This window comes from Vidua chalybeata, chromosome 1, assembly GCF_026979565.1.
Source record: "Vidua chalybeata isolate OUT-0048 chromosome 1, bVidCha1 merged haplotype, whole genome shotgun sequence".
Lineage (NCBI taxonomy): Eukaryota > Metazoa > Chordata > Aves > Passeriformes > Viduidae > Vidua > Vidua chalybeata.
The window spans coordinates 65,886,153-65,912,377 of record NC_071530.1 but is presented as its reverse complement, the minus strand read 5'-3'; the positions used below and the strand labels follow the sequence as shown (position 1 = coordinate 65,912,377).

Below are 26,225 nucleotides of genomic sequence, written 5' to 3'. Positions count from 1 at the left end.
TAATGCCAAAAGAAAATCAGCAGTGGGAAGGTCAACAAGTATATTCTGAATAGCAGAAGGGGCTACAATTTGCACTTTATGCATGAACTGTAACTACCTGCCTGGCTTCTGGGGTACAACTGATAGGCAGTCAAGTTCCTATACACTATTTTGGTTCCAGTAGTTGATATGGTTGCCAGTTACCTTCAGAGATACTATATGTGCCAAGAGAAGGATTAAAAAATTAGGACACTGTAGAACAAAAACTGCCTGGATTGCTTTAACTTGCTCTTCCTGCCCATATTCATTTTACTAAGACTTATTTGCAATCATAGCCTTCAGCAACACTCCCACTTCATCAATGCAGGGTGCAGATGATAATGAACAAACAGAAGGCCATGAATGATGCAAGGATCTGGAAAAGGACAAAACCAAAGCAAACCAAACCAAAGCGGCTGAAATTATTTTTCAAGACAAGAATAAATGCCTTGTATAGAATAATTTCTATGTTGTTTACACATAAGTTTTTACAGCTAGTCAATTATTTCATTCTTCTTTCTGCTATCTCCCTCTAGGTAGCCAAGTGTGGGTTTGTTGAAGTGCTGAGCACTTGCAGCAATACCTGACATCAGCAAAAGCTGTGCTACAAATAAACAGGCATGAGATTTTCCCCACATGCCAGCTCAAAAGCAGGCCAGAAGGGGCAATCAAAAATCAGTTGAGACTTCAAATGTCTATCTGCCTCAGCCCTCTCCTAGGTGAAGGAGGGATAATAAGATCCCTCCCCTTGTCTTGCTATGCAAACACAAACAGTGCTTAACTGGCTGCTGTGAAAAAACTGGTTGGTCTAGATGCATCAGCTCTCACACCCTGAAAATAAGGTTCGTGTCTTCAGCATCTGCACCTGCTTTCCCTGAGCTAAAGAGTCATTATCTCTCTTATTCACAGCATTCTGGGGCCTTGTTGCTTTGAGGAAACATGTCAAACGCTGCTGCTGTGAGCCATGGTTTTGTGCACTGTTGGGCAGAGGCCCCCTGAGTGCCCCCTCACCAGTCTGGTGCTGCAGTCCTTCTGCTGCCTGGTGGCCTGGCCATCCTGTTTTCCCTACCCCCAAAATATATCTCAGTGTGTCTGTGGTTGTACATGCTGAGAGAAGATGTGGGAAGATTGATCAGTGTTGAGCATCACAGGAAAAACTGTTCAATGTAGAATATTGATAGTATGCAGGGAGCATGTAATGAGAGGATGGAGAGAAGGTCATAATGTCATAAGTGAGATTTTTCCATCCTCCTCAGGGAATGGATGAGCTATATCCAATTTTGTGACTCTGCATCACACACACTTAAGGAACTGGATATACCAAGATTAGATTTGTATAAGTAATCTTTTATCTGAAATTCAGTGAATAGAAAACCTCATGTGTCCAACAGTAGTTGTGTTTTCTTTTGTGTGATTTTATGGAGTTTTGAAAAATAACCATGTCCACATTGCAGCTCACCTCTCCAAAATGCATCATCATCGGTATTGTACAGATTTCTGGCACATTAGCACATGAAATGATACCTAGTGGGATATATGTGTATTTATTTGTGTCATTTAACTTTAACCTGAAGAAAAGTCTTAGGTAAAATACATGGAATATGTTTGGGTTTTTTCATTCATATGGAATGCATATAAATCTTAACTGACACAAAGTGGCTCAAAAGAAAGTGTTCAATGTATTGGGAAAAATAGAATAACAAAGATTGTGTTGACCAAATGGTTAGAGGAGGAAGAGTTTCTTCTTGTATCTCATGGTTTGGTTATAGTGTAACACCCCTAGTTACCCCTCACCTATATATCTATCTCCTATTTAAGTGCCCCGGCCATTATGCCAGAAAGTTCTTTTTATGTCTGTCCTGAGGACAATGTCAGTAGTTCACCCATACTGGCATTCAGCAGTCTCAGGCAAGAGAGTAGAGGGAAAGTCTAATGGAGCAAGGAAGACTTATCCTCAGTGGAGGAGGACCAGGTTAGGGGACACTTAAACAAAATGGAAATAATCTTAAATTCCCAGGGTCTGAGAGGTTGTGTCCGGAGAGTTGGCTGATGTCATGTGAGGCCATTCTCAATTAGCTTTGAAATATGCTGTTGACTGGGAGACATTCCATGAAACTGGATGAGACCAAGTATCTCTTCTATCTTCAAGGGGAGCAAGAAGGAAGGGCTGGAGAAAAACAGGCCAGTTAGCTTCATCTCAGTCCCTGGAAAGGTCATAGAGAAAATCCTTCTGGAATTTATGTGGTATCCAAAACCATGAAGATCAAGGTAATTGTGACTAGTCAAAGTAGATTTATGGACAGGAAATAATGCCTAAGTCACCTGATGGCCCTCTACAACAAGGTGACAAGCCTGGTGAATGAACTAGAGAAAGTGATACCTAAATAAGTAAAATTAAGGTTTTCCAAACTGAACATACATTGATTAGGCGTTCAACGTGTGCAGAACATATGAGAACTCTAACTGCTACTTGTTTTCATTTTTTACTTTCTATTCTATTAGAACCACAGAATATGCTGAGTTAGAAGAGACCCATCAGGATCATCAAGTCCAAGTCCTGGCCCTGAACAGGGCACAGCACACCCGAAGAATTACTGTGTGCTTGAAATTCCATATTGCCTTGAGCAGTACTATATATGTTTGAATGTATGATCCATATATATATATATATATATATATCCATGTATAGCTAAGGCCTATATACATGGATCACATATATTTATTGTTCCAAAATTACTTGATTCCAAGATAAATTTTTCTTCAATTCTGAATGCTATGTGGTTCTGCAATGCTTGAGGATGTGATGTGAATTAATCTATTACTATAGAACTACTATAGTACTGTTACTATACTATTGAAGCTATTATACCAATTTGGAACAGTAGGATGACATATCTGGGATATTTTAATAGCCCTTAAATTTGACAGCTATTTTACAAAAAAAGAGAAGGTAGTAGCTGCATATCCAGAGAACTTACTCTAACTGCAGATGATAAGCAAAAAATTAGAGAAACAGAACAGTGCAGCTAGAAGGAAGCTTATTTTTCAAAAATAATATGGTAGCAACTGTTACTACTTTGCTTTGTAATACAAAAGAAACCTTGCTTAAGTAAGGTTACATGTAACAAGTGCTGCGGCAGAATTGTAAACACATTTAAAGATCAGGAGTCACATCGAAGTTAAAATTTGGAAAATAACAGAAAACATGTTTCAAATAAAATGATACTTGCAAAAGACATGCTAAGTGGTTTTAAACTCCAGGCAGAGTATTAGACAGGGCTTGGAGTGTTGGTAAAAGAAGGCTAGGGTCAGAAAGAAAGAACTCCAGGTTGATTTGGTGAAGTCACAGCAGATTTAAGGATGTGGATGGGGGAACCACACGTGCAGGTAATTTTGGTTTACAGGTATGTTGAAAGGAGGAGGCATGTGGCATGCTCAGAGTCCAGGAAAACAAAGAATTGTTAGCTTCGCTTAAACAGGGAGATTTTTAAATACTACATAAAAGAAAAAAAGAACTGGACTAGCTTTCTCTGATGTGTCACTACAATGGTGGCACACCCATGGGAAACTAAGCTTCTGTAGTACTGAATTTACACGTTTCCAGTAGTTTTAGAAACATTAACCAGCACGCTACAAAGGAAAAATTTAACTTTATTCCAGTGCTAACAGCAACGTCCATATCACAATTAAGATTATCTCACAGTTCTGAGAGATATTATTTCCTCAGATTTCTTTTAAGCGGGAAGGGCCAGCTTTGATGTGCCAGCACCACGCCAACAGAGGGCAAGAGCCAAGGTCAGGTGGAATTCGAACCATGTCGGCTGTAGAATCGCTTCCTTGACTAAGGCCTGGATATTCCTGTTGTCCCTTTATACGATCCCACTGGGTGGACGCGAAGCCAGGAATGGCAAGAGGGAGAAAGAGGATTAAGAAATCAGTTTGCCCCATCCCTAAATCTAAGTCATAGAGCGATGGAATCAGAGAATGGATTGGGTTGTGAGGGACCTTAAAGACCATCCAGTTCCAACCCCGCTGCTCTGGGCAGGGGCACTTTCCACCAGATCAGGCCGCTCAGAGCCCCGCCAGCCCGGCCTTGAATCACCTCCCTGTGGGTCCTACGGCCCCTCTGCCCCGCTCAAGGCTCCAGCCACCGCCCCTGGGCTTTACCCCACCAGCCGCTACCCCCGCCCTCACGCAACCCTCACCGCCTGCCATCACCACCCTGCCGCAGGGCACACCGGGACTTGTAGTCCTCGCTGGCGGGGATTGCCCTTCCACTCTAATCGCTGCGGCGGAAGAAGAACTACAACTCCCAGCAAGTCCCGCGCACGTCCCTGCGCCAGCGCGTTGCTCCGGGAGCCCCGCCCCGCCTGGCCGCCGGCTCCTCGGCGGCGGGAGGAGGAGCAGGAGCGGGGCCGCCGCGGCCGCCGGCCCGGCCCGGGTCCTGTCGGCTCCCCCCGGCCGCGCCATGTGGCAGAGCATCGGGCTGACCCTGCTGGTGATCGTGGCCACACTGGCCTGCGTGCTGCTCTTCATGCTGTGCGGTGAGTGCCGGGGCGCGGCGGGGCGGCTGCTGGCCCGGCTGCGGCGGGCGGTGCTGGTGCCCCCCGCCCGCCCTCGCACCGCCGCGCCGGGCTCGCAATCTGTGGTGGTTCCTCTTGGCTCGGATTGACTGGGGGAAGGAAAAGGGCACCGTGCCCCGGCCTGTGGGGGAGCGTGTGTGGTGTGCAGCGCCCTCTTCTCTTTGTTCCCGAGTCGTTTCCAGCCTTGATATGCTCCTGGAGCCTTACTTCGGTGTTTAATTCGATGTTTCCTCTGGAAATGAGGGCTTTTTTAGTGATGGGACTCCTGAGCAGTCACCCTGTGCGGCTTCTACCTGCATGGGTCTGCAATGCCCGTGGGTGCAGGAGGTAAACTTGGGACTGGCATCCCTCAGTTTCTGACATCTCTTTGCTAGAATTGACTGAAGACAGATCTTAGGAGTTTTTTTCTTATGTGGCTCGAGAGAGGGAGGCTCAGGGGGGACCTCGTCTCCCTCTACAACCACCTGACATGAGGCTGTATTGGGGTCTATCTGCTGTGCATGCAGTGAGAGGCCCGGGGGAAATGGCCTTAAACTGAGACAGGGAAGATTCAGATTAGGTATTAGAAAATATTTTTTCACTGTTGCGGTGGTCGGGGATTGGGACAGGTTGCCCAGGGAGGTGCTGGAATCACCATCCCTGGAGGTGATGTTCAAGAGGTGTCTGGATGTGGCGCTGGGAGATGGTTTAGCAATTTTGGGGTTGCAGTGGCAATGCTGGGTGAATGGTTGGACTGGATAATCTTAAAAGTTTCTTCCAATCTCGATGATTCATCCAAGGCTTTTTTTTTTTTCTCCTCAATACGCAGAGAGGAGGGTTATATCAATGGAAGGGATGACTTGCAGGTCTTTTGGGAGTTCTTGGAAGGAATCAGCAGTGCAGTGTGTGAATGTTGTGGCCAATATGCAGAACTTGCAGCTCTCAAAACAAACAAAAGCCATGCCAGCAAATTCAAACTATGCCATAGTATGTGATGAGAGGCTTGTGAGACTTACAGCCACTTATAAACCTACCTGGCACCTTGGTGACAGGTGTGTTTACAAGCAGTTCCTGAAAAACTGAGGGAGCAAAGTGAAGACTGATGTTTAATAGTTTAGAAACTGCTAATTGTTGTCAAAATGACAAAGCATTGTGGAAAGATTTAGCGTTATCAAAGGAGTGGATAGTGAAATGGGAAGTGAAGTCCAGTATTAACATGTATGAAGTAAGGCACGTAGAAAGTGTGAAATGTATACAGTTGTAATTTGTATGGAGAAATATAATGGAATCAAACTGAGCTGCTAGTATCCCAAAGCAAGGATTAGCTGAAGTAATTGCAAGCGTTTCTCCAAAATATCTTTGTAATGCTTTGTAGCTAGCAAACAGGCAATCAAACTTTAGAAGGCTGAAATAGAAGAGAAAATGTCATTATACTGCTATAGGAATCATCCATGATGCATGCATGTGCCTCACACAGTGTATTTTCTTGTTAAAGTGTATTGCTTCATTAAAAAATTAAATCCTAGTTTCTTTTTAAAAAGATAGGGTTTCCGTAGCAATTCTTTGTTGAGAGCAGTGAAATTATTTCTGCATGAAGAAACTCTTAAACAGGTTAGATCTGTCAAGCCTGGAAAATAGATGACTGGAGACTGAGCAGCAAGTCAAAAGTAAAGTGGGAAGTGTTGTGAAATGTCATCATTGCAGAGGAGTTGGAGTAAGTGAAGTTAAATGGTCAAGCAACAGGTTGAAAACAAAAAAATGTCTTTTACACAATGGGGAAATAATTTGCAAGCTCATTAACAAGGAATATTTTGGATGCAAAACTTCTGTCATTCAACATTCCTGGAAGAAAGGTCAACATCTTGGTCATTATCTTGGGTGAGGAAATCTGTGAAATACTGATAACTGGAACTGCAAGGCTATACTTTGCTTGGTCTCCTGCTCTTTTCCTGCATGTCCTGTACTGTCTGTTGTTACAGACTAAACAGTGACCTAAGTAGATATTTATTTAAGTTTCTCTACTTTCATTAGCTGTTGACTGGCCACTTTTCAACTTTTAGAAGATGCAGCATGGTAATTGCTAGGGCTTTTATATCTAAGTATGACTACAAGATCTTTGTTTACTGTCTTACTTAAAGTGTAATACAGTTTTGCAACCTGCTATTCAAACTCAGAAACAAGCATCATTTTCCTCAGGCCCTTCTGCCTTTGTTGGTATATGACAAATGGAATTGGAATGCTAAGCATTAACTTTGGCTAATAACATAATAATTTGCCTAGTGCTTTCTTGGTTAAAGAAAGCAGAAGTAATGAATAACTTTATTTTTAAGTGGCTTGTAAATACTTAGCTTGTTTGGAGTTACATATTGGACATTCATCTTGAATTCCATGAATACTTTGCTTTGAATCCTTCATTGTATTTTACTTTGATCAGTGTCAGACTTTATAAAATGATTGGTAAAAGTCACCTAGATTTCAGATGTACTGAACAGAGGAGGCTGACATATTAATTGGGGTTTTTGGAGAGGGATTTGAACTATTACCATGTTAGAAGTGACTTAGTGGGATTTGATAGTGATTTCTAGTATTTGTCATTATTTTTCCATCACTCAGCATTTATTAATTAATTAATATTGGTTATACCACTTATGCTTCTCTTGCCATGGAAAATAATCAAGGAAAAAAAAAGTACTTTGCACTTAATTGTTTATCTGTGCTAGTGACAGGCAGTTTCCCTGTGAAGGCTGGAAAAAGTAGCGACCTGTAGGTGAGAAGGTGGAGAAGAAACTGCCTAAGTGCTGTGTGTGACAGCATATGAGCAAAAGCCAGCCAGTGAGACATACAGATTAATGGACAAATCTGACATAGGAAGGGCTAGATATAATCGGGAGTAAACCTGATCTGATGATGACAATATTTTGCAGCCATCTGACAAGAGGTATTGAAACAGCCTTGAGAGGAAGGGTTAAGAGTGTAAAGAGCTGGGACTTGGATTTTGTGTGGCTCATAAAAGGACTCATGGTGTGATTGCCTGTAGAGTAATAAATATCTAGGATCACGTGGATTTCTGCTGATCATCCACATATAATGTGATAAGTGCTATCAAAATTTAAATAATGAGTAAAACATTCACTTTACCTTTTTTTTTCAATGTGAAAAGACAAAATTCAGAGCACCAATTATCAGAAGTTGCTTTGACTGGTTCTTCAGCAATGTGAATTAGGCATTTATGTCTATAAATGTAGTTTGAATAAATGGCCTGATTTCCTTTTCTTTAAAACATGTCTTAATGCTGGCAACTACTACTTTCAGTGTTAATCTGAATTAGTTAAGCATGGGAGGCTTGCAGCTAGCATTTGTAAACTGATCACATCTGACACAGAAACCACTGAGGTATTGTAAACACAGCAAATTTTCAGTTGCTCCTTTAAAAGTGGGACTAGGGTAACTTGCTCCCACTTTTTTCATTCTCACCTTTTCTTATTTTCTTTTTCTGGTGGTCTTACTGCTGCTTTTGTGTGTTTCACATACCTCTGAGATTAGAGGAACTTGTGCATGGTCAAGGACATAGGATAAAATAAAATACCAGCCAGGGTGAACTCTAGTACTGCTTACCTCTGTGTGTTTGTTATATTTTCCCAGTGTAGTAATGCATGAAGCCAAGTGAAATTGCCAAATTGCCTTCATTGGAACAGATGGAAGCATTCACCTCATTTGTCAAAAGAGGCTAATGAAATGCAGCTTGAGACATACAACCTTAAAATAAGAATCATGTAACTCTAAGTGCTGAAATGAATGTGTGGTTCACTTCAGAAATATGAATTCAGTTGCAGATGGGAAAACATTTCAGCTCTAAATTCTGCCTGAATAGCTTTTCTTTAATGCTTTGCTTAAACAGTTTTGTAACTATCTTCAGTGAGTGATTCTTTGGAAATACCTTAACACATGAGGCAAGTCATGCTTGATTAGACTACTCGTAAAGAGAAAATATCCTTTAATTTGAAGTTGAGTTTTCAAACTGTTGTAAATGGGAGATAAGAAGAGAGCAAGTTTCCTTTTGCTCAGTCAGCAAGCAGCAAATGGTAGTGTTGCATTAAATGGGAATAGGTTTATGGAGCTGTGCAGAGCCAAGCACCATGTCACCTGCTGTCCCCTGTTATCCCAGTGTCAGAGTAGTGCTTCCTTCAGGCTGATCCTCTCCATAGCAAAGCTATCCACTAGGGCAGTATGCTAGTGCTGCACTGTCTCAGAGCTGTGGATGAAGTGACTTGTGCATGGTTGCAGGAGTTATCTAACAGAGCTCAGAAAAGAACCCTGTTCTCCCAAATCTTAGGTTAGCATCTCAAGCTCGGTGCTCTTTTTTTTTTTTTTTCCAGCTGTAGCTGTTTAGGATTTTCTGCAATGGACACTTCAGCAACATTCACCATGGTGATACCCCAGTTTTAAATTAGTACCCATGATAGGATCCTATTTTCCAATCAGTAGGGACACAGAAGTAAAATAATCTTGCAAGACTGCACAGGAATTCCACAGCAGGCTCAGAACTGGAAGCTCAGTCTTTTCTGTGTTGTTATTGCAGTTACTGCATCACCATCCTGCCTTTCTTGGTTTCATTTGTATTTCACATAAGAAAAATCAAGTTGGTTTTACCCAGAACTCCACATTAACCCTGGGGTTTTTCTTTTCTTTGCTTTTCCTGATTCAAATGGAGGAGGAAATTGTGCTCCAATAAAGAAAACTCAGCTGTTGCATACAAGCCAGTGAAAGGTGAATGAAATAGATGGGCCTGAGACTTGTTATCCCTCACTTTTGAGTGGGAGTAACTTTGTAGTTGGATCACTGTTTCTTTCCCCTTTACAAAGAACCAGGAGCTGATGTGGGAGTTAACAGAAAAAGTAGTTTTAATGAAGTCTAGTCAAACCATAAAATCTGATTAACATCTGAATTGCATGGATGTTACATACATCCTCTATGAGTTAGTCAAAGGCTTTGACTCACAGCCCCATCTTCACAAACACATTGCATTGTGATTTGTTAGAGAGGGGTTGACCTACTGATGGCACAGTACCAGATATGTCTTTGCATGGCTTCTGGCTGTGGCATTTTTAAGTGAGATGCTGGCGCCCAGCTTTTAATGAATACTAAACTCTGCAAGGCTGGGAGCTGCTGTTTTTCCTAGCTGCAAAATACTAGTAGATTAGATTTTCAAAACTGGATTCAGTTATGTGCTACATCAAGAGCTGGATCTCTTGCTTTGCACTGCGCTGATGTATGTTTGATCTGGCTTACTGATTTGAGAGGCAGCTTCTTTCACTAGTGTAGAAATATTATGTATCATAGTCTGCATGTCGTCACTGCGTGTTTGCTGAGGGAAGGTTGTGGGTGTGCTGTTTGGCTTCCACAGGCTCAGTCAAGCTAAGGATTATTTTGAAAGGTAAATCAAATCGCTAAAGAAAATAAAGCAAGCACTGAAAGACTGATTCTAATCAAACATTTTGTGTGTGGTGAAGCTAAACCAGTAGGACTTCTTTGAGAGCAGCTTACCTGAACAGAGTTGGAAGTGTTAGAGATACAAACCAATGGTGTCACTTACATGTCCAGGAGGAGCTCTACAGCAAAAAGCCCACAAAGCTAAACTAAGCCATATACAGTCAAGAATGCCTAGAGATGCCCATTTTCCTTTTTTTGTGTGTGTATTATAAATTAGTTTACAGTTATTTTCTTTTTTAAAACACAGTTATGTAACTTACAGTTCTTCAGTATGGCACAGTGATGGGTGTTACCATTTTGCAATGTTCTTATGAGAAAATAGAAAATGCATTGTCTTCTGATTCAAAGACAATGTGTATCTGCCTCCAGGCTTTGTGTCTGTGTGTGTGGTTTTGTTTAATGATGTATTTAACTGATACTGTTGCTGGAGATATTTTTTTTATTACCCAGAATAACTTGTTCTTTAGTAGTCTTGTTATTTCCAAGAAAATTCTTACTTATTTAGTGACATGGAGGCTCAGCTGAAGAGGCAGTCTTAACTTGATTTGGACAAGTGTGTTTCTTTTGGGGATTTTTTTTTTAATTTTCAATCCAAGCTGGAATGGTAACTAGAGCAAGTGAAAGAAAGAAATCTTTCTACTTTGATTACTTTATACCTAAAAGTCTCTGGTACAGGCTAGGAGATCTCGTGAGGTTTTTCATTCTGGTTTTCAAGCCTGGTTGCTCTCCCACTAATAACCTTTGGCTTAGCCTGTTGCAAATTTCTTTTCAACCCACTGCATTGTGGTTTGTTTCACCTGCCTGTTACCCCGGTCTGTTTGGTTGGCTGCTAGAACCAGTCCCCTTGGCTGATTATTTACACTGTCTGTAGTCTGGAGCTAGAGAGCTCCAAAATCTGTTTATGGTACTTGGGGTTTTGGATACTTAGACCATTCTGCTCTGCTCTCTAACTCAAACCAAACACTGAAAAGAAATTAGTGCCATTTTTCTTGAGAGTGCAAATGAACTTCGTATGTTCTGCAGTATTTCCCCAACATGTAGTAATTCTGGGTGTTAAGTAGCCTGTTTGCAGTGATAGAGGAAGCATGTAGTTCACTTTATTTAGCTCAAGTTAAAATACCTCCTTTAATGGAATATTTATTTACACCAAATACACTCAAATTATGCTTCCGTAAAGTGCCATAAAGCCCTTCTGGGAATGCCTTGAATATTTTTACCTCATCCTCCTCCCTCTCCCCTTTCAATGGAAGCAACATTCAAAGAGCTGCTACCTCAATTTTTATTTCTAGTTCTGAAAGAAAAGAGAAGCCAAACCCAGCCATCTACCATCAATTTTTTTTTTCCTAGGTGCAAGGGAATGTAATGCATTTGCAGGACAGCAGATTCGATTTAATCACAAGTCATTTAAGGGGTTATGTATTCATGCGAAAGGAAATATTTGTGTAGGCTCTAGGAATTAATTTTGATCATAAAAGGTTGTCATATAGAAGCTTTTCTTCAATTTCCTCAGGAGCAGACAAGTTACTGAAATTTAAAAACTGCAGGATGTGAAAAGTATTCGAGGAAGGAGGAGAAGGGTGGGATCTTGTTTTTGTCATAAGGAATGGATTGCCCATATTGACGCTGATTACAGAAGAGGAAGAAATAAAGAGATGCTGTGGTTATATAAGTGTTATTTATTTATTAGTTAGTTGTTAGTCTTTCTCCCCCCTTTCTAATATGTCCTGTTATCCATTCCCAGAAGTCTGCTTCTGCTGGAAGCTGTGTAACTGGGAGGACAGTTTTCCCTAGCTCTGTAAAATAGGGCTCTTAATATCTGAATAGGTCAGCAGTATAGGCTTAAATAGCTGGAAAGACCTTCTGAACATAGAATGGGGCTATTAAATATAGTCTCTGTGCAGGCCAGATGGGCATTGGGGTTGCAAATAATGTTTGTATAGCATTTGTTTTCAAAGAGCTGTTGAAATTTTGCTCCACTTAACTGTATTTCACAGAGAAGTTGTATTCCTGTTCAGTAGGTTCTTTTAAAATGAAGATTCTGGCTTAGGTTTAGATATATTCATGTCTGCTTTTTCAAGTTTTTTTTGGCTACCTGTTACAGAAACACTTAGACAAGACAGAGGAGGAGGAGCAGGTGGATCTTAAGTATTTTTTAAGATAGATTCTAGAAATGTGGCCATCTCAGCTCTTTACTTGAATAATATTGGGACCTGGAGTATTTTAGCAGTGGCGCAGAACATAAATTTACCACAGAATGTTAATTTTACTGTAGTGGGATTTGGGCATGGTGAGGGATCTCATTGAATTTGGGGGGTGTGGTGTTTTTATGAACACAAGGAAGACCTTGTCCATTTCAGAATAGGATTTATTATGAGATATGATATTAATTTGAGGATCTGAGCAAGTGTGCTTAATAATGATTATGTAATGCAACTTTTAAAATGTAATTTCCAGAATGGAGTGTTTTCTGGGTGAGGGGAGAAATTCTAGTGCTTTCACAGTGCCTGCGTAATGAATCCTGAGTGCTTGTCTGAGATACAACCACAGGACTTCTTTTTTCCTGACAATTAAGACCTTTATCTGTGTGATGGCGATGGTGATCACCCACCTACTTGCTGTGGCAGTTCAGTTTGGACTGTGTGGGGTTTTTCCTAGAGCTTAAATGTTGCTTCTGGATGAGGACCAACTTTACAAAGTTGAATTGTTTTTTATAGGACTGTAAAAAGGAGTGGGTGTGCTATGGAGGGCTGTTTGGGTTGGCAAATGGAGGATGGGAGCTGATCAGATTTTTTTTTCCCTCTTGTGATACACTTTGCCAGCGAACTGACTATCAATTTGTATGAAGTAACTAAGCAGTATCTTTTTTCTTTCTCCTACAGGATGGTATGTGGTCTGGCAATTGTTCTTGTCTAAATTCAAATTCCTGAGAGAATTGATAGGTGATACGGGGTCCCAGCAGGGAGACAACGAGCCTTCAGAAACTGAAACTGAACAGGAAACTCCGCCCTCGCCTCAGAGAGGGAGACAGAAATCGGCTCGGCAGCGAAGGGCACCTACAGAAGACACGACTTAAAGTACTCCATTGAACTTCTGTGTAAACTGTGAATGGTTAGCACCTCTGCACTGTGTCCTTCAGTGGTGTGATCTTACTGAGAAACTGACCTAAGAGGTACCATTGATCCCTGTGGACCTTTACTTCTGAGCTACCAATGGATGATGCTACTACGGCAGAGGTTCAGGGAGGGCTTCAGCAGCAAGTCACAGAATACTGGAAGAAGGGAGGGGTGGAGAGAAATCTCCATCACAAAAATGCTGAGCTCCTGTATCTCCCATCTCAGCACGCAGATGAAGAACAGGTCCTGGACCATAGGCTTAGCCTTTGCATTAGTCTGAACGTAGTAAATATTTCAGACTTGAAATAGTTTATAAATTATTTTTTCTTTACAACACTGTAACTACATATAATGAAATTGAGTTTTATTTCCTTAGCTGTATATGAATATATATATATTTTTTCAACCTTGAGAAAGCACATGAACTAAAAAAATCAGTTGAAAGAATATCCTGCTTTAGAACATATTCTAAAGTGAGATTTTAGTTAAGTTCTTGTATATATACAAAGTATAAATGAAATATAAAAAATCCTATTAGGTGCACGTGATTTGGAGGTTTTTATTATCTCCTCTTTTTTAAAAAAGAAGGAGATGCAAAGAAAGCAATTGGATGGCAAGACCTGTTTTCTTGGTTTTGGTATATAAGAAGGATTATAGTTTAAACAGTCCTGCTAGGCTTCTGCATGTTTTTCTTGAACCTTTTACTTCAAGTCCAACCTGTGCTGGAGATGGGAAGGTGCCTGGGTTATGCACTACTCACTGTTTAGTATTCTGAAGTGTCATCTTTGGTATTTGGATAATGAGCCTTTCTCTTAGCTCTCCTAGTACACATTTACGTCAGGTATTTGGTATCTAACATAGCTTTTTTTCCTAGAAGCAGTTAAGGCTCTCTTAGCAGTTTGTCAAACATCGCTGGGACATTCTGACAGTGTTCCAGTAGGGAATTCGATACCTCATGCTGGAGGACTTACAGATTTTTACCAGTAATCAGCAGTTGCTCCTGTTTTCTCTGATGATGAGTTCTACAGCTGTTTTGACACTGCACTTCAGAATGAAGAGCTCCACTTCGGTTTATCTAGAAACCCTGAAGATTGACGCAAGAGATTTTGGAAAGACGAGGAGCATGCATGTGCCACCTGTGATGTATGTATGAGAGAGAGCTACAAACAGGTCTCATCTTGAACAGCTTCAGTTTTCTCTCAAAGTTTGGATATGTGGTAGTATTTGGATCGTTGTTCCGTGGATAAAAACTTAATCAGGACTTTAAAATTGGTCTTGTATTTTTAGCTGTTAAGAAGTTTAAACCTGTGGCTTCCAAATTGTGGTTTGGTTCAGTTATATGGCTGAAAGCAGCAGCATTTAGGTTTTTCATCAAGTAGGCCTACATCTGGGAAAAGAGCACTCTGTGTTAGTGCCTCTATGTTTTAATTTGTCAGTTTGGAATAGTGATCAAAATCCAGTGAGGGCATTCACTTCTTAAAATCATTTGGATGTTTCAGTATTAAAATACATAAGATCAGCCCTGACTTTCCTTTAGAGTCTAAAAGACTGTTTCATTTGCTAGCATGTATATATTAAGCGTAAGGTTACGTTTGGAAGCATGATTAGGCAGTGCTATGCACATATCCTGTAAACACATGTTGAAATACTGATTGCCTCCTCCTCTGTCTTGTGTGCTGGCAAGGGAATGTCTAATGATGGTTGGTTGTTTTTTCTTCTTTTTTTTTCTTTTAATTAGTAAACTTCCCATTTATTCCAACTGAGCAGATGCAATCCAGTTCTATTCCCTGCTGCTTTCAGTTTGCCTGACGTAACTTGATGTCACAATTTTCTTGTGTGCTTATGTCTTGTCACATGGTGAGACTTCCAGTCTAGCAGTGCTAATCAAGTACTGGGCCATTTTTCTTAAGAACTTAGCATCTTTGTCTTAAGCTTTGCTAATATAGGCTTACAAATAAAGATACTTGCTCTTTACTGACATAAGATATTGACACTCCACTGCACTTCACTTTACTTAGCCTTTAGTGCATAGAAGACAGCAAAAAGCTGATGCCTATAGTGTCCCTGGCTAAGAAACAGTAACTTAGTCCCTGCTTCTAGGAGCTGTGAAGAAACGTGAAGTTATGGCAATATATGTGGCTAGTTCAGGGTAGCTCTGAAGGTGCAACAATCAAGACCCTGGAGCAAGATAATGAAGGAGAAATCCATGTGGGTTTGAATGTAGACACCGATCAAATATGCAATAAGATGGACATGGAACCTCTGGGTAGCTCATCTGCTCTAGCCAAACAATTTCCTTCTCCCTTCCATGCTGTCTGTAGGTGTATATTTCACTCCCCAAGTTATTTTCAGTCTCTTTCTTTTCTTAAACAGCTGATGGTATTTTTTAAATGTTGTTGTGACATAGCTGCCAATAACGCTTTCTCCCTAGTGTATAGCTTTAATGATCTTACTAGTGGCAGGCCAAAGGTATATTATATAATGTGGTTTGGAAGAATTTTGAAATGCTAATGTCTTCTGTCATTGCTTAATTTTTCTTGAAGGAAACTCTAGTGAAATCTTTGTATGGGGCACTTCATGCAAACATGTAAGAGCGAAGCTGTGTGTGTGGGACATGTGCTTGTGATAAGACCTGGGTTGTGATTGCTGGCAGTCCAATATACTCATGTCGTCAGGTGTTCTTACCAATGTCCTTCTGAAATGTTAGTGGTGGGAAAGCACTTAACTTTGAATTCACCCATCCAAGTCTGAAACCTTATGAAGGCAACAGGTTGGTCTTGTTTTGTTTAATGGGATCTGTTTTTAAAACTATTGCCTTATTGTTGCAGCCGTTATCTTGAATGTATTTTGGGTTCTTATTTTAAATACAGTCATATCATCTTTGTTGCAGGGGCTGTGTGACTTCGAATAAGCAGTAATTTCCTATGTTGTATTTGACAGTGTTGCAATTTGTGATCACATTGCTGCTTAATATCAGGTTTTACGCTGAACTAGACCTGTGTATGTCCTTCTGTTTCATTTAGAAATGACCAGCATAAAGAATGTGTTCAGTGTGGTCATTTGCTTCTTCAGTGTTACAAAACTGAACCTAAAGCTTCTGTGGTTATCTGTTTTCATCATTACTGTTCTTTTAACTGACTGCACAGATGAAAAATAAAGTAACCAGACTTGATATGAATATTTGATCTGAGTGATTTTCTGATTACCTTTTTGAGTGGGATTTCATCTGTAGAATTAGACTGCTTGTTTGAGTGTGAAACACTACAAAAGAGGATTGGTGAAAAGTCACATTCTAGCTGGTACAATACCTGATGATGACTTCGTTATAAAGGGCAGGTGTGTGTATATCTTTCAGAGTAGTTGTTAGTAAAAGTGTTTTTTCTGCCTTACACCTTGGAAGCTGTAATTTCATTTTAGCAACTAAAACCCCCCAAAAATCAAGCCACCTCCCTGCTCTGCTTTTTTTGATCTAAGGTTGGTTGTAGACTCTAGTTTTTCTAAAGTAAGTGTCTTGGTGAAGTAAGAAGTTCTTATTTTGGAAATTAAGATGTACAGGAGAAGGAAGGGAGAACATGCTTCATCCCTTACTGCTTCTGTTAAGTAAAATGCATACATTGTATCCTGGGTTATTTTATTTAATAATCAGATATTAAAAGAAGATTTTGAAGAAAAATCTGAAATATCTTGAGAGAGCAAACTGTTCTGCTGTTGTACTACTCTTCTCACTTTTAATAACAGGCTACTGATGGAGTGCAGCAAAATGTGTTGGTGTTATGTGACGAGCACCTGGGTCTTTTCACCTCAGAAAGTTGGATTTGTATGTGGTGGTGTGAGTTGGGGGCTAATATAAATGAGAACAATCAGTGATGGGCAACTGGTATCAAGTGCATGTGAAACTCGTGCTACTTTGGTGCTGATCCAAAAGAACCCCTTTGTGGTCCATTCCAGTGGCATGAATAAAGGTGCCATTGTACAGGTTTGCCCCAAGTTCCACCAAAAGCTGTTTTAACTGGTACTATGGGTGCTCGTGTGCTATCAGGGGTCTCCTGTGGCCTTGGGTCTATGTAATTAAAGTACACAATCTCTATAAAATACAAGCAGTGTTACATCTTGCTTGGGTTTTACTTACATGAACATTTTTTATCCATGATCAGACTGGAAGTTGGCTGTGTGAATATCCTGGGTTTTATGTTAAATATTTAAGACATGAATATTGCTGTGTTCTTCATGTCGACCAGAAGCACTTATGTTTTGATCATCTGTGGATGATCACAGTGTTACCTCTGAAAGCTGGATGGAAGGGAGACTTTTTGGCACTGCTTCACAGCACCTGGGAAAAGGCTCTCATCTGGTCTAGGGCTAATGTTGATGTGTAGCAGTGGTGGACTCCAAGCAAAGGAATTATTTTCACGAAGGGGGACACTGCAGTCAAGTATATACTGGGCTTTATTTTCCATATGTTTCTATTCACTGGGCTTTTCTGTTTCCATAGTGGGAAATGAATAGTACAAATGTTCCTTTAACTTTCATAGCTGAGAGACTCTAATATGTAGGGAAAGATGGGGGGATAGGGCTGTAATGTGGCCACTCTGGTAATTTTCCAAGTATTGAACACATAACATTCTATTTGTGGTGTACCTGCCTCTGCTGGCTTGTTTTGTGTCACTGCTGCTGTGATTCATCCCAAATGCTGGCAGTGTATTTGAACTGAGAAGGCTAAGATCCCACATCTGTGGGATCCCACATCTGTGGTCTGAGAGGTACTTGGCTGTGAATCTTTCTCCCTGGGTCTGGGTGTGCTGAACAATTCAGGCAGCTGACTGCTGTCCACACTCTATTAATAAACATCCAGCCTTCAATGCAGGTAACAGTGAAGTTTCAAAATGAGAAGCTACATGTAATCTGTGTCTTCTTCAGAACACTTCGAAGGAGAATACCTTTCTTTGTCACGTCAATTTCCTCTCTTCTTCACTAGAGTATTTTAACATCTTTTCTGGGGAGTTGAAAGCCTTCTGCCAGCAAATTTGTTTGTTTACAAGTAACACAGGCTGTGGCTCAAAGCAAGTTTTGCTACAACTATGTGCTAAGTTGAACTGCTGGGGCTGTGTCAACACTGAATTTTTATTAAAGTCAATCTAACTTCCTAGCACAGTGCCCTGCTCCTTCTCACTTAAGGACTTAATCAGGAGCCTTCTGTCTTTGTGAGAACTTACTGCTTATTTTGGGTTAATTGCAGTTCCTGTGGCAAATGAGTCTTGCTTGCTTCCTTGCCATGGTGGAATGCATCAAAATCTGTCCTTGCCCACCACTTATTTCCAACATCAGTGGTCTCAGTTTTTAGAAATATAAAGAGTTGCTCCCCCTGGAAAGACCCTGCTTTGAGAAGATCCTCAGGAGAAGCAGGAGCTGCTGCCTGGTGACCTGGGTGGTTGCAACAGGGCTGAGCTTGGTGCAGGGTGCAGGTGTCTGCAAGGCGTAGGCAGAGGATGTGCTTAGCTTCGACACACCACAGGTCTGCATCCTCTCTGCAATGATGGAAATCCCCTAAAGCCCTCTCATGTTGGTGGCTGGGTGACACCATATCTGCTGTGACTTCTGATCCTGGCACAACTTGGTTTTTGGTTTTCCAAGAACAGAACCAGTCTGATCAACCTCTGGTGTCAGTGGGTTGGGGACACATTGTCAAACACGAACCAGCATGAGTACTACAGCCATGTGGACAAATGTTCATCTTTCCTCCAGGCCAGCAGAGAGGCCATGCCAAGGCAGGGAGCTGCGAATTTCACTTTGTGGCTCTGATTTGCCACATTTTACTGAATTTCTTTGTTAGCCTCTTTATTTTCCAAAAATCATAGAATCACAGAATGGTTTGGGCTGGAAGGGACCCTAAAGATCATCTAGTTCCAACCCTCCCTGACATGGGCCGGGACACCTGCCACAACACAGGGTTGCTCAAAGCACCATCCAACCCAATATTTTCAAGGATGGGGCATCCAGAGCTTCTCTGGGCAAAACCATGAGGTTAATTTAACAACTGTGGCACTGAAGTGCTAGCAGTGGCACTTTTTGCAGACTTAGTTTTACATTTTCCAAAAGATTCACATACTGAGGGTAGACTTGGTTTTGCTTTTCCTTTGTCCCTGCTTCCAGGATCTCCTCACGTTTCTCCTGAGCCCTGAAGTGATGTCATGGATAGTGGAAAATGCTTATCCCTGAACCGGACACTTCAGATTCAGTCTGAAATACTAAATAAAGAGACAGTAAAATCCTGGAGGCTTTTAGTATCTAGTTTGGGTGGGAAGGGCGCTTGTCACCACTAGATGGCACGGGCTGCCAGGCTTTGTGGACGAGCCCTCCTGGCAGGACTGATGCTGCTGAGCTCCTTTGCCGGTGCTGTCGCTTTATTATGATTATGATTATGATATTAATTCTGCTGTTATTTAGTGGGTTTGGGAAGTACAAGGGCAGCTGCTTGTAGGTATTGAGCCTGGTTCTTGTTTGGCTGTATACTGCATACCTGTGGGAATGCATGGAGCCCTGAGACTAAGGGCACTGGTGTGTTGCTTTACTTTGTAAAAGAAAGTGACCTCAAGACTATCTGCTTCAGGAAGGGAGATCTCAAAAAATGCCAAGAAAGGTCTGCTTTTCTTAACTCTCACCGTGCTTGAGAAAGGAAAAAAAAAAAAAAAGCCTACAAAACACACTACTACTTCTTAGGGTTACAAACATACTGTACCAGTGTCTACAGCAGCTTAGGAAAAGTATTGGTTTTGTGGGTTTTTTCCCCAATCTGATGGCAAAGGCAAGCTGTCTGCTGACCAGAACTCTTCAAAACCAGTTCTTGATGTTGCATCCTCATGCTTCTCACAATTGAGATGTGATGTGACATTCCATCCCATCAAAGCTGGTCTAAATCCTGCTAGTTACTGATCAGGTAAAACAAGTGCTTGTGATAAGCTTACTTTAAAACCTTCTCCCGAAGTCTAATATTAGTATTAATCCAATAGTAGCCTGCCATTAATATAAAATATAATATTAATAGCACAATATTAATATTAGATTTGCAGACAGAGAACCTGTGTAACATTTTCCTTGCATTAAAGACCAAAATTCTTGAGAAAAGCTGGGGGATAGAGATATGGTGGAAGCCTTATTGAGTTACCCTGCTGCTGACTCTGTATTCAGGCTAAGGGAGGAGGAAGCGCTTTGTTGCACAGGGCTTTGGAGAAACCTATTTTCCCCTTACTGAGTCCCTCATTTATTACTCAAGACTTACAGTGAATCCCCATTAGCAAATCTAGCATTTACACTTAGAGGGTTGCTGGCATTAAAAACAAACAAGCAAACTAACTAACTTTTTTTTTTTTTTTTTTTCAGTCTGTGTGGCTTGCCTGGGAAACTCAAGCTTATTCCAGCTGTGCAGGTGTGTGCCTGAGGAGTCTCCATCTGCTGTTTGGGTCTGAAGGGCTGCTGCTCTTATGTTAGTGATCTCTAGTGCTTGTGAGACTGTCCAAATCAAAACTGAGATGAAATACTGGGATTAAAAATTGGGCTGTCTGTAACACCAAAGCAGGGCTGAGGGTGGCACTGGCTCTTACACCACTCCTCTGCCTGGCAGCTGGCAGCTCCATGGGGAGCACAAATGCCACTGGAAAGTAGGTGCTTGCCAATGCTATGGACCACTGCAGCTGTGGCCACCCACCCATCCTGTGGGAGCTTGGACTGGAGGAAGAAGCCTCTGCCCTGTGGCCAGCAGAAGGAAGAGCTGAAGCCAACCTTTTGTATCTCTGGTGTTTAAGGCTAAAAAAGACAGGGCTTTTCTTTTTCTCTTGGCCAGACTCCAGCCCAAAGCTGACTAGCCAGGATCTGTCTATAAAACCAGAAAATACTTCAGTCACACTGTATTTTCTCTGTTCTCCAAGACCCTCGCTCTCACTTCATATTAGGTGAGATGTGCTTGTCATCAACACTTTAACCAGGACTGGTGGGTGTTTCAGAAGTAATTGTGATGGACAGCAGGGTGAGCCTGTCCTAGGAAAGGAAAAAAGTGTGAGGGGATGAGGGGAGTAGGGGGGGCTGGTGGGTTCCCACTGGCATGTTTCCCACTCAGGAAACACAACAAAACAGACTAAAGACACTGTTTCAAGGTACAGGTACGTGACAGGAGCAGTATCTTTCTAGGATCGCCAAGCACTTCAGTGGTGGCTGCAGCAGCACGTTTCTTGGGATGTCCCATGTGTGGATAAATGCTTCACACAGTAGGTAATGAAAACCTGCAATCTGCTGCCACAGGATGTCACAAAGATAAGGTTGTGAATCTGCAGATACCAACTAATAGATACTTCCATGGGCAAATCTCAAGTTATATGATTATGAGATGTATAGTCAGTGCTGTGTTTCTTAATATCCAATGATTGTGAACACTAGGGAGAGTTGGCCTGCAAATGTACCCTAAACAGATCCACCTGCCCCTTCAGAAACAGAATATTTCTGTGTGCTCCATGGGGGCTGTGTGCTCCATGACCTGACCCACCTGGTAAATTCTTACTTAAATGTTGTCAGGCTGATAGCTAGAAATGCTCAGAGAAAAAAACCAATACACACACATTCCCTCAACTAAAAAAGTCTTTGAAGTTGAGAATTAAGGAAACCCTTCCTTTTTTTCACAAATAGCTGTCATATTTACTGCTATGAACAGTCAGTAAGAAACCAGCACTCAGTGTAGCACATAGGAGGAGATGGCAGCCTTTCCTGCCTGGGATGCCCTGCATACTGAGCAGGACCAGCAGAGATCAGAGCTGGGCTCTGCCTTTGGGCTTTGAGCTGCAGCCAGCAAGCGGGACACCCTCCCGTAGCTGATTTCACCTGCGAAGGGGAGCTTTGAAGAGCTAATTAGTTCCTACTTGTGCAAAAGATACTATTTGTTCTTTACCTAAAGTGCTAGGGCTAGAGAAAAATCAGGCTTGGAGGACTTGCTTCTGTGTACATGGAGACAGCTTTAAAAATAGATATCAGCTGGTGATGGAGCCACAGCTGTGGCTTTTGTGCGTGCAAGGCTTGTGCCTTCATCATTGAGCCTGTGGAAAAGCAGCATTGCTGAGGAATAGAGCCTGTTTAAATGGCCTCCTAGCTGCTTGTCAAACAATGTCCTCCTGGGAAGCCATAGATGCATTCATGTGGGAAACACTGAATTTCACTTTTCCCCTTGATTGGTTTCTTCATAGGATGAGAAACTGAGCAATGATCACAGGGCATGTAGATTTTACGCTCTGTTGCCTTGCCTGGAAGTAGAGGTTGGCATTTTCTGCTGAAGTTATTACTTGTGAATAACTAATATGGATCAGATGGGTTGCTCCAAAGATTTTTGGTTTGCTGTAGAAGAGATGCCACAGGCTCCTGTGTCTGCATATTATGGGAATTTTAGCATAAAAACTTGACTGTAGCAGAGCCCCTCTGATAAGGAGCTGATGAGCTGTAATGGCTCCATCTGAAATATATGAATTACGGGATTTCCCCCCATGCTAGAACAGCCTGAGGCAGAATCACTTGCTAGAAAACTGGTCAGCTGCAGGGCTCTGGACTATATGGCAATAGTAGTGTCCTGTGCTGGCCTCCAAGTGGGTGCTTTTGTTTTATCCAATAATGTGTTTTTTGTTTTAGGACAGAAGTAGCTTAGGAGTATCTTGACACTGCTCTGGTTAACAGCTAATGAGCACAGTGCTTAAATACGTGACTCTATTCCTGTGCTGCCAGCTGCCACTGCAAGTCACTGCATAGGCAGTGCCTGGCTGATACAGCATCGAGAATAAGTTCCTTAGAAGGTTTGGTTTTTTTTTTTTCCTCAAATATCATGAAGAGGAAAATAAAAATGTGAAATCTCTTTCAGCTGGATCTACATACTCACCATGTAAGGTACTTACTGTTTGCAGTTGTGTCACCCTCATTCCCATATGAGGAGAAAAACAGACAAAAATGGGATGAGACGTATGTGCTGGTAGTGGAGAAGCATTCAGAGTAAACGAAAAAGACGTTCACAGAACATATCTAACTAGAAGAAGAAATCAAATTCACTTTGTCAGAAAATAATTTTGAAACCAACATTTCAAAACTAAGAGTTGTTCTATCATTTGACTCTCCTTTAGCCTCTCTTGGTGATTCAGCCCTTCCTGTGTCAAAGCCACTTAACCTGGCATCTGGTGCATCTGGTCTCCCTGGAAATGAGTGTCTGAAACTGCAGGTTACACTTTTCAGCAGGGCAGACATATATGTGGATTACTTATGGAGGGGAGCTAAACCTCACCTATCAACCACCTCTGTGACCTTAAGGAAATCTGCGTCATTTTCCTCTTCTCCTGTATTTCTCTGCTCTGGTACAAGGAAGAGCAACCTAACCCAGGAATCCTTCAGGTTGGGAGTTCCTAAGGAAGGAACTCTGTAACCACCTGGATTTTGCACTGCTACAAGCACAGAGCTGGCAAGAAAACTGCTGGGAGAGTGGAGGCACAGAGCTGTGAGTTACTTGCATGTCCAACTTCTCCCCCATGTGGCACAGAGCATGTTTTAGTTGATGGGCCTTTAGAGCCAGGGCTAATTGCAAAGCCTGAAGGCTGTCTGTTGGCAGGAGGAGGTGGCTGGAGGTGGCTGGGGGTACTCAGCTTGGATGTGGGTTGTGACATTTGCTGGCTCAGGCTTCAAGAGTGTCCTGACTTGCTGAACCCTCAGGACAAGTGCTTTGATGGTACCAATACCAGATTTAGGCTTGGTGGGCTGGGGGAGCCCATAAGTTTCTACAGTGTTTTAGTGTTCAGGTCATGACTTGAGCTGTGTATGTGGCCACACCAAGTTTCAGGAGGCAGGTCTCCAGGTAGTTCATCATCCTCAAAATTTAGGAGTATATGATGTGGTCATTTGCACCTGAGCTGCTTGTCTTGGCTGCCCTTGAAGACCTAAGAAGATGCAATCAATTATTGGAGCCTGTTGAGGATTTGTCTCATCCTAAAGTAGATTTAATCATAAAGATTGGACTCTAATCAGCTTAAAGGGGACTCTGATGACATTTCTCACAAGCAAATGTCTTTAGATAGGCAGGATGAATTGGCATCTGAGCTGTCTCACACTGAGAGTAGATACAGGCTAATCCAAATTGAGGCATTTCTGAACATCACCACCCATGGAGAGAAAAGGAGGGAGTGAGGAACAAGCTTTCTTATTTGTGTATCTTGCTGTCTTCAGCAGCTCTACTTCTTGGATGGATCCAGTGTTTCTGTGTAATGCCTGTATTTGAGGGACCTGTGGATTTTCACCTTCTCAGGAGCAAAGGCAGCTCCACCTGCTGTTGTTTCAGGGTGGAATGAGGTATCCTGTGCAGCGCAGCCCTGCTCTGGCAATGTCCACTTGGTCATTGTAGCAATTCCCATGAAAGTGATACAGGTTTCCAGCAGGGCTGTTGTGCTTATTCCTTTAGTACATCTGCGAGTGGACAAGTGAAAGCTGTGTCTAGAGCAGCAAGGCCTGAAAACTAACTGCAGGTCAAGCACTGCAACATGCACATGCTTATTCATCAAAAATTAATTTCTCTTTGAAATGCCTCATGAAGAAAAGCCAGGTAAATTAACTTCTCCCCTTCTGGAATGCAAGCTAATTACAGGTACCTGTTTCCAGCTCAAGTCACCTCCTGAGATGAAAGGCTTTTGGGTGGGCTGCTCCTAACATCCTTCATAAAAACAAAGCATAGGGTGAAAAAACAGTAAAAGTCTATTTTTCCTTTTGCATGGCTATGGCCACTTACCCTTGGGGCTTTTTCTCTTTACGCTTGACTGGGAATAAAGGAGAACTTGAATCACTGCACAGCAAAATGCTCTGGGGTCCTCTAACTGCACAAGAAGTTGTAAGATTTACTTTGATTCCTTTCTGTAAGAAAATTTAAAGCCAGAGCAGGCTTTCTTTTTCTTTTCTTGTTCTCTGCTCTCCTCCAGATTTTTCTGCTTGTTCTTCACTGTAACCTTCATTTGACCATGGTTAAATCTGCCTTCATATAAATAGCAGATGCTTCTGGGACATTGTTACTGTGCTTTCCTGGTTGGCAATGGTTTGGGCAGCCCTGGCTTCAGTGTTGAGCAAGATAAAGCTGGCTAAGTAGGAAGCTGTGAAGGGCCTCTTGAATTTGGTTTCCTGCAGCTTTACATCAAGGAAAGAGCCCTGATCACTCTTTCTGTAATGAAGGGAAATTACGTGGAAGGAGAAAAAAAAGTCCTCCTGATTTCAGAGGACAACTCCTCCCACCCAGCAGCAGGATTTTTACATGCCGCCCTTGGCTGACAGGAGCCGATACTTCGTGGGTGCGAGCCTGCACGGAACCAGGGAATTGCAATTTTTGCCTAGCCTTATGGAATGTGTAACCCTCTGGGAGCCTGCTGCGGGTGGGGGCAGCAGCTGCTGCTGCTCCTGCCGCAAAGGCGAGGCAGCGCAGAGCAGATGAGCTGAGCTTCATGGATCTCCTGGAGACCTGAGACTTCCTACTCCCTGCTCCTGGTTTTACCACAGTCAGCCTGATGCCTGGAATTGCTGCGTGTACAGAAGATATCCTTTCCCCCGGTGTTCAGCAGAGAAAAAGAAACCCTGTCAGGGCAGTGGTGTGGATGCCGAGCCCATTGCAGCTGCAGCAGTGCTACTTAGGCACTGGTTTCCCAGGCACTGGGCTTCGCCCTCAGCAGGGACTGGGCGGACTCATGGAGATGGAGAGGCCAGTAACAACAAAGTGAATTCCTGTGAAGAGCATCGACTTGGTGGACTTTGCTTGTGGGGGCTAGGGCCAAAAGTTAAACCCAGAGAGGTGCAGAAAGAAGAAAGCAAGCTGCAGCTCTATTGTGGGTTAAGCCAAGCCTGATGCTGTCTGCTGAAAAGACAGAACTGAAGCTCAAACTGCTGTGAGGAGGTTACTATTGCAAATTAAACCCCAGGAGAGATGGGAAAGTGATCTTCTGCTCAGCACTGCCTCTCCCTCTGAGCATTTTGGCTTCTCCTGTTCAGCAGTCCACAACAT

The 26,225-nt window shown here is 42.2% G+C and overlaps 1 protein-coding gene and 1 long non-coding RNA gene across 2 annotated transcripts; one reads left to right on the top strand and one right to left on the bottom strand.

Annotated features, from left to right (window-relative positions):
* Positions 1 to 3,649: 3,649 nt before the first annotated feature.
* LOC128788494 (uncharacterized) lies at positions 3,650 to 4,183 on the bottom strand. The gene is made up of 2 exons (XR_008431108.1): positions 4,024 to 4,183; positions 3,650 to 3,900 (listed from the first exon to the last, which is right to left on the bottom strand). It is a non-coding gene; the product is annotated as an uncharacterized LOC128788494 (long non-coding RNA).
* A 93-nt stretch (positions 4,184 to 4,276) lies between these two features.
* SMIM13 (small integral membrane protein 13) lies at positions 4,277 to 16,361 on the top strand. Its single transcript, XM_053943555.1, has 2 exons — positions 4,277 to 4,562; positions 12,950 to 16,361. The coding sequence occupies exons 1-2, from the start codon at positions 4,487 to 4,489 to the stop codon at positions 13,141 to 13,143; spliced, it is 270 nt and encodes an 89-aa protein (XP_053799530.1). The 5' UTR covers positions 4,277 to 4,486; the 3' UTR covers positions 13,144 to 16,361.
* Positions 16,362 to 26,225: the final 9,864 nt, after the last annotated feature.